At 53.9% G+C, this 9,065-nt stretch overlaps 1 protein-coding gene across 1 annotated transcript; it reads left to right on the top strand.

Annotated features, from left to right (window-relative positions):
- Positions 1 to 1,835: 1,835 nt before the first annotated feature.
- On the top strand, positions 1,836 to 8,602 carry LOC311370783 (scavenger receptor cysteine-rich domain-containing group B protein; the record flags this gene model as incomplete). Its single annotated transcript, XM_084489093.1, has 6 exons — positions 1,836 to 2,156; positions 2,918 to 2,989; positions 4,632 to 4,949; positions 5,440 to 5,544; positions 6,415 to 6,729; positions 8,226 to 8,602. Coding segments are annotated over 6 exons (1,508 nt in total), but the record flags the coding sequence as incomplete, so codon positions are not given.
- Positions 8,603 to 9,065: the final 463 nt, after the last annotated feature.

The raw sequence follows: 9,065 nt of genomic DNA, 5'->3' as shown, positions 1-9,065 counted from the left end.
CTCAATGCAGTGTTTTCTGGCACGCACAACAGCACACACACGCACACGGTGTATTTCTGCGCATTATACAGTCAGTTTCATTACCGACACTGACAATGGTGGAAGCCTGTGAATTGCCCCGGACTGTGTGGAGTGTGGTGGTCAAAAGACTGCAGCCTTTGTGACACGTGGAAACACAATACAAGTGTGTGTGTGTGTGTGTGTGTGTGTGTGTGTGTGTGTGTGTGTGTGTGTGTGTGTGTGTAGCAGCAGACCCTATGGGCCGTGCATATCTTTACCCATCAGGGACACAGTAGGACATGTGCTGCACCATTGGTGCTTGTCCATCGGTACGGAATGTGCCAACACCTAACCCACTCAATATTTCAATATTTAACATCCATTATTTCAATGGAAGCAATTCATTAAAAAAAACGTTGATAGACTTGAGGCATTTCAATTCCAAAGTAAAATCTAAAGTAAATGATTGACATGGGATATAAAATATTCTTTAAACATTACAGTTTATTGTTGTTCCCGTCTAATTCTATACATGGATACGTTCATGGTTGGGTATATTTTCCAATACCGTTCCATGTCCATAAACAACAATTGTTTATATACAGTAAATACACCCAGCGTCGCATATTCAACAGAACACATTTCTATTGTGCATCCCTCGCACATGGACTAAATAGGCTTCCTGTTGCGGTTCAGGTTCTAGAATTACAGGAAAATAGATATAGTAGATATAGAGTACAGAAAATGATGGGAGGCCAAGAACCTCCTTTCAACAAATCATTTTGACCAAACTATCCCTCTCCCTCTCTCTCTCTCTCCCTCTCTCTCTCTCTCTCTCTCTCTCCCTCTCCCTCTCTCTCCCTCTCTCTCTCCCTCTCTCTCTCTCTCTCTCTCTCTCTCCATTCTCCTCCTCAGCCCTCCCTCCCTCCCACCCGTCAGCCAATCGCCTCCCGCAATCACGCGCTATGAAGGTAGGTGTGCTGCCCCCCCCCCCCCCCCCCCCGCCCCCCCGCCCCCCCCCCCCCGCCCCCCCCGCCCCCCCCCCCTCGCCACGTCACGACACCACGCACTGTTAACGAAGGAAGGGTCAGGGTGGAGGTGAGGTGAGGTGAATATTAACACAACCAGGGTGGCAGGACACACACCGGAGTGGAGGCCGCGCTGTAAATCAAGACCACTTCTGCCCTTCTCCCCTTTCGTGGTCGTTCATTATCCCCGGCCACTCGATCCGCCCACATCGGGTTTGGTGGAGTCATGTGTACGTATTTATTCTATTGTGTAAGCCGCCTTAAACAAGGGATTATTACAGCCATCATCATACTCATGCTATTATTATCATCATCGGACCTGACGGTTTGATATTGACTTTCATGTCATTATTCCCAACAGAATAGCATATAACGTTACACAGAGGACCTTTTTAAAGTCTCACATCCTTTTCTTAATTTCTTTCCTTTCATAACTCACACGCAGGCCCAAAATAAAACAACCCCCAGCGCATTTGATCCGACTCTTCCTTTTTCTGAACGATCTTTCCACGACGCACAAACGCAACACACCCCTTCACGCGCCTGTCTCGAGGAGGCAACACCCCCCCCCCCCCCCCCCCCCCCCACACCGCCAGTCACACTCGTCACAACCCAGGGGCGGAGCGGCCGTCGGGACGATCGGGAGTTCCCCCCCCCCCCCCCCCCCCCATCAACAATCGCGATCGCTACGCCACTGGCTGGTGGAGGGCTGGTGGTGGGCCGGTCAGAATTCTCCCCGGTGGCTTTTAGTGCCCCACTCCGCCCCTGGTCACACCCTACCCCCTCTTCCACCCTCTTCCCCAAAAGTGCAACTGGTGAACGGCCAGGGCCGCTGCGAGGGCCGGGTGGAGGTGCGGCGCTCCGGCGGCGGCGGCGGCGACGGCGCCTGGGGCACCGTGTGCGACGACGACTGGGACATGGTGGACGCCAACGTAGTGTGCCGCCAGTTGGACTGCGGCCTGGCCGTGGCGGTGGGCACCAGCTCCCAGTTCGGCCAGGGCTCCGGGGCCATCTGGCTGGACAACGTGGACTGCACCGGCGGCGAGACGGACCTCAGCCAGTGCGGGAGCCTGGGCTGGGCGGTGCACAACTGCTACCACTACGAGGACGTGGCCATCTTCTGCAGAGGTGAGGCGGCGGCGGCGGCGGCGGCGGCGGCGGCGGCGGCGGCGGCGGCGGCGCCGTTGTTGTTGTTGTTGGGCCGAGGGGGGGAAGCTGGCCGGCGGGCGGCTGGTGGTCCTCCAGGATGTGATGACGGTGGTGGAAGCGGCTGAGACTAGTGATGGCTCGTTCGCGATACGAATCGGTTCTCTTTAACGCGAACGAACCGACCTGATTCCCCCGTTTCAGTTCGTCTCGTTCGTGTCGTTCGTTCGCCGAGACTCGACTGACTCCCAGCTCCGCCCGCTAGTCGCTGAGTCGCCGTTCGTTCGCTGGCTGTGTTTAGCGGTTTAAGACTCGAGGACTGAGACGTCACGAGAGCCAGCCGGGCAACAACCGGGCAACAACATCCCGATTCCGAACATGAAGCGCTCCTCAGCTAAAAGGAACTTAGTTAACGTTGTGTTGATTGATGACCGTTTGCCACCGCTGCACGATCGTGATTCGTTTGAGAATGAGATCGAGGGAGGACTCGGCTGAGAACTGTGCATTCGCGATTCGCGAATGCACAATCTGACCGACTCAGTGACTGAGAACCATGATCCACCGCTAGCGGAAATGCGAACGAACGGACGGACGAACGAACGAACGAACGAACGAACGACTCTTCTGGCGAACTGACCGACGCGAACTGATTCATTCAAACAAATCATGAGATCCACCACTAGCTGAGACTGAGAGTGTTTCTTTGTGTTTCTCTGTGTGTCTTGTGTGTGTGTGTGTGTTAGGCAACCAGGTGACACTTGAAGGCAGGGGCCAGCAGAGGCACACCACGCCGGCCACTGGAGACTCTGCTCTACGTAAGTCTTCTCTTTCCTTTCATCTTAATGATATCTTCATTTCTTCCCGCCCGGAAAAAGACACCGAACCGAATCCATTCCCCCCGTTATCAACTTTCGAGGGCGGTATTTGTATTTGTATTTGTAAGAACTTAATGAAAATGAAAAGTTCAACGGAAACCCCAAATGATGAAACCCCCAACTCCTCGGGTCTACTCTGCGTGGAAAAACGTTGCCACATCACGCGATCGAAGGTCAACAAACCCATGGAATCCGTTTCAGAACCGTTAGCTCTGCCTTGCAGAACCTGAACGTGATTTCTAATAGTTCCTTCCCAACCAACACCTGTAGTAGGAAACGACACAATGCCCACCTTAGAGGCCTGCCTACATTCCTGGCATCTCCTTTTGTGTGTCAGGTCATCTTTTGTTTGAAGCCAGTGCTTTAGTGTTCGTCGTCCCCCTGCCCTCCCCCGTGGGTCATCAGACACCGCCAACAGGCACCTTGTTTTTCGCATCGGAATGGTGACGTAGCGGGCCGGCCCCCCCACGGACCCTGTTCTAGAAACCACTGGGAAAGGCCTTTGTGATCCAAGGACACCCGAGACGAGGCTATTGTCGAGCCGAGGGGGGGGGGCTGCTGCTTTCATCGTCGGGCTGTTTGTTACCGGCCAGGATTTTCACCACATCTGCCTTTTTTTTTCCCTCCCTCCATGGCAACACTAAACCATCCCCGTCCTCGTCTCCTCTGCCCTGCGGCACGCGTACCTGCCACCGAGGCGTGGACCTATAGAGAGAGAGTGTACACACACACACACAGGTGTAACGGACCACGCCGTCCTCACACGCTCTCTCTCTCTCTCTCGCCTCCTCCACGCCCCCCGCTTGTGTGGAGAAGAACAACACACACTCGCACACACACGCGTGTATTAGAGGCCTCCCGGCCGACGCCCCTCGATGTGTCAGGTGATGTCGGGCTGTAACCCACGCTAGTATTCCACCACATGAAACCTGAACGTCCCCATATGATATCCAATAGGAATCCCAGAATCAAGTTCCATACGGACCCTGACCGTCAAAATGAGTCCCACCCATGGCCGCACTACGCCATATGAAGCTCAGTATTCCATACAAATCCTAATATTCCATACGAATCCTAATATTCCATATGAATCCTAATATTCCATATGAATCCTAATATTCCATACGAATCCTAATATTCCATATGAATCCTAATATTCCATATGAATCCTAATATTCCATATGAATCCTTATATTCCATATGAATCCTAATATTCCATATGAAGCTCAGTCTTCCATATGAATCCTGGCATTTCATATAAATTCCAGTTCTTTCCCCACAAACCCTCACATCCCAAATGAATCCTGACGCACCAAATGAATCCCGTGATATTCCACATCAATCCTCATCAAAGCGTCCCATTATCAATCCTCAAATATTCCAGACTTATCCCCCCCTCTCCTCCCCCCCCCTCACCCTCCCCCTCCCTCCCCCCCCTTCCCCTGCCCCCTCACCCTCCTCTCCCCCTCGTCACCCCCCTCCCCTCGTCCCCCTCCTCACCCCCCCCTCTCCCCCTCACCCTTCACCCCCCTCCCCTCCCCCCTCCCCTCCCCCCTCCTCCCCCCCCCCTGCCACCTTGCAGGCGACGGCTCCATCCAGCTGGTGGGCGGGCGGGACCGCTGCCAGGGCCGCGTGGAGGTGTACTACCGCGGCCGCTGGGGCACCGTGTGCGACGACGACTGGGACCTGAAGAACGCCGAGGTGGTGTGCCGGCAGGTCCAGTGCGGCCGGGCCCTGTCGGCGCTGCGGAACTCCTACTTCGGCTACGGCCGCGGGGAGATCCTGCTGGACAACGTCAACTGCACCGGCAACGAGCTGCAGCTGCAGCGCTGCTACAGCCTGGGCTGGGGCACCAACAACTGCGGCCACCACGAGGACGCCAGCGTCATCTGCGCCGCCGGTAGACGCCCTAACACCCACCCCACCCCCACCCTCCCCCACCCCCCCCCCCCCTCCCCCCTACACACAGACGGACAGTTTGATGCGTTTAATTCAAAAGGTGTACGTATCGTTAGCACCCAGGTGTGTGAGTGTGGTTCTCTTCTGACATCACAGGTGGGGCGCATCCACCCTAGATGTGTTGTGACGGGATAAGATGAGCTGAACGCTCGCACAAAAATCGGTTTTGAAAATCGGCCTCTTCTGACGTCACAGGTGGACGCGCCCACCTGTGATGTCAGAAGAGGCCGATTTTCAAAAGATTTTCATTTTTGTGACGGCTTGTGATCACACACCTGGCGGTCACCTTTTAAATAAACGACATTTGACGCCGCCGTTATGATTGATCTAATTACTTGACGATAACAACAGCAGCAGCAGGCTTTACATAACAGCGATAACCCCCCCCGGTGTCGTCAGTGAGTGAACACGAACCTTCTGTCTTTTTAAAGGCTCGGCGCTGACCACTCTTCCCCCGGCGGGCAACACCGAGACGCTGAACGGGAGGGGGCTGGACGGGGGGCGGGGCTTCTTCCCCTTCACCGACCTGACGCCAGGTACCGCCGCGTCGTTCAGCCACTGAGAACGATTCAGAAGTCCTCACTATTATTTATACGGTTGTCATATTATACATCATTATTAATATCATTGTTACCTTAGGGTCGATCTGTTCTCTTCACTCAAAACCCCTTAAAAAGCACATTTTATCCAGTATCCATTTTTTTTTTTTGATGCAATACATTCTCACACGGCCTCTCAAAGAGGTAGTTGTGTTGCATATATCACCGTCACTTGTTTCCCCTAATCTTTACCATCTAAAGTGCAACTGGTTGACGCACACGGCAGGTTTGAGAGGGCTGCATGGAGGTGCGCTACAAAAGCGTTCGGCGAGGCTACAATGCATTTAAGCTGGAAACCTGCACTTCTGCCAAATGGCCAACAGAGGGTACTATTTAACACAGTGTGACTGTTGCGTGCTGCAGCGCCACTCGCAAATGGCGGTGAAAACACACACTGCAGGACCTCGCCTCGCTTGCATCATGATTCCAATGTATGTCAATCACCTTTCAGTGAAAAACGGAACACAGCCAGTGACTCAAACTACAGAGGCTGCTACGACTACTACTCAGGCACAGAGAGGTAATGACCATTCATCCAGAGAGACAGTAACACCAGTGTTAAATAACATAGAATTAGTTCATAATATGATGAACTCTCTCTCTCTCTCTCTCTCTCTCTCTCTCTCTCTCTCTCTCTCTCTCTCTCTATATCTCTCTCTCTCTCTCTCTTTCCTCTCCTCTCTCTCTCTCTATATATATATATATATATCTCTCTCTCTCTCTCTCTCTCTCTCTCTCTCTCTCTCTCTCTCTCTCTCTGGGACACTGTACCCCCCGTCCGTCCGTCCGTCCATCCGTCCGTCGCAGCCCTGAGGAGAATCAGGGTGGTCAACGGCAACAGCAGCTGCGCCGGTCGTGTGGAGGTCTTCTACGCCAACATCTGGGGCTCCGTGTGCGACGACGACTGGGACATGACCAACGCCCAGGTGGTGTGCCGGCAGCTGGGCTGCGGGGCCGCCATCACCGCCAAGGGCCTGGCCTTCTACGGCTACGGCGAGGGGCCCATCCTCATGGACAACGTGGACTGCCGCGGCACGGAGCTGGACCTGGGCAGCTGCTTCCACCTGGGCTGGGGCCAGCACAACTGTGGCCACCACGAGGACGCCGGGGTCATCTGCGCCCGTAAGGACGAACGGGGGGGAAGAACGCTGGGGCTGTGGCTGGGACAGGACGTGAAGGCGGTGCATGAGGCGTACACGTTGTTATGTGTAGATGGGTGAAGTGTACATTGCATGCATGCATGTGCGCAATAAGTGCACCTCTGCGTGTTTGATGTGTACATGGTTTGTGCGTGTTTGATGTGTACACTGAGTGTACGTGTATGTGTGCATTAAGAGTACATGTATTGTGTGTGGATGAAGTGTGCGTGTTTGATGTGTACACTGAGCGTACGTGTATGTGTGCATTAAGAGTACATGTGTTGTGTGTGGATGAAGTGTGCGTGTTTGATGTGTACACTGAGCGTTCGTGTATGTGTACATGAAGAGTACATGTATGTATGTGTTCATGAAGTGTACCTGTACATATATATGATGTGTACATGAGGTGTACATGTTTGATGTGTACATATGCATGCATGAGGTGTATGCATGTGATATGCTTACATCTCGGTGTAGTAGTAGTACTGCAGTAGAACTGCAGAAGCACCAGCTGTGCGTGCTGTGTAATACTCCGTCAGGCGCCCATGTGTCCGAATCAGAATCGCTGGATCACTATATGGATACTATTGTATGGTCAATTCAGAGCTTGCAGAAATATATGATTCAGATCATCACGAGCAATACAGCAAGGCAAACAAGCCGTGTTGAAATTGGTTATGAAGACCAGGCCAGCTGCACTTAAGTCTGTTTGAAATGCGTTGCGGCTCAGCGATGAAAAAAAACAATGTTTGCTAGACAATGTTTTCAACCCGTGCTTTCTTTCATGATCGCCTCGCATATTATTGATTACTACTAATGATTGGGTGGAGCACTCTCCTAATGCTTTTGGGAATAGTGGGTTCCTGCGCTTTACAGATAATGATCTGCCTCCTCCTGCCTCCTCCAGCTCCAAGCCTCTCTGAAACCGGACGAGTGTTTGTGGCGAACATGAGTGTCTATAACGGCCAAACCCCCAACGAAGGTAGGACATGGCAGACATCATACTCAGATGTCTTACTATACTACCGTGTAGCGTTTCAGCAGATACTTTTATCCACAGCGAGGGGAATTTCCCATTGAACTGCAGACCACGTCATAAAAGGTGACATATCACACCACCACCAGGTGTTGAGTGTGATTAGCCGTTACAAGCCGTGTCAAAAAATCGGCCTCTTCTGACATCGAGAGTGGATGTCTGTCCACCCTAGATGTGTTGTGACGGGATAGATGAGCCGAACGTTTGCCACGGTCCACTGGGGGTAGGGCTGGTGGACTGATCTATCCAGCAGCACATCTAGGTGGACAACACGCCCACCTGTGATGTCAGAAGAGGCAGATTTTCAACAGGGCCTGTAACGGCTAATCACACTCACACCCGGTGGAGTGATACGTCACCGTTAAGGAGCCGGTAGTGGTTAGACCTTGTTCACCGTGCTCGAGGATGCCTCAATCCCAAGATGCTGTATGCCGGTCTGAAAGGCTTCTCCATTGGTCCATGGACTTTTTTTTTGTTGTCCTGGCCCCGCCCCCCCCCTGCAGGCGCCGTGCGGCTGGTGGCGGGCCTGCACCAGTGCGAGGGCCGCGTGGAGATGTTCTCCGGCAGCGAGTGGGGCACGGTGTGCGACGACGCCTGGGACATCCCCGACGCCCAGGTGGTGTGCAACCAGCTGGGCTGCGGCGAGGCCATGGTGGCCCGCCCCGAGGCCTTCTTCGGGCCCGGCGTGGGCACCATCCTCTTGGACAATCTCAAGTGCCGCGGCGACGAGGCCTCGCTCCGAGAGTGCTCCCACATAGCCTGGGACGTGCACAACTGTGACCACTCCGAGGACGCGGGGGTCACCTGCTCCATGTCCTGATTACAGCCCCCTGACCGCGACAGCCCGACGCTGCCCAGCAACCCATCAACCCACTGTCATGACACCCATCAACCCACTGTCATGACACCCATCAACCCACTGTCATGACACCCATCAACCCACTGTCACGACACCCATCAACCCACTGTCACGACACCCACTAACCCCAGCACCCATCAACCCACTGTCACGACACCCACTACCCAGCACCCATCAACCCACTGTCATGACACCCATCAACCCACTGTCACGACACCCATCAACCCACTGTCATGACACCCACTAACCCCAGCACCCATCAACCCACTGTCACGACACCCACTACCCAGCACCCATCAACCCACTGTCATGACACCCATCAACCCACTGTCACGACACCCATCAACCCACTGTCATGACACCCACTAACCCCAGCACCCATCAACCCACTGTCACGACACCCACTACCCAGCACCCATCAACC

This window comes from Micromesistius poutassou (assembly GCF_964030765.1).
Source record: "Micromesistius poutassou genome assembly, contig: SCAFFOLD_1406, whole genome shotgun sequence".
Lineage (NCBI taxonomy): Eukaryota > Metazoa > Chordata > Actinopteri > Gadiformes > Gadidae > Micromesistius > Micromesistius poutassou.
The sequence above is the reverse complement of the archived record's forward strand: the minus strand, read 5'-3'. Positions and strand labels throughout refer to the sequence as shown.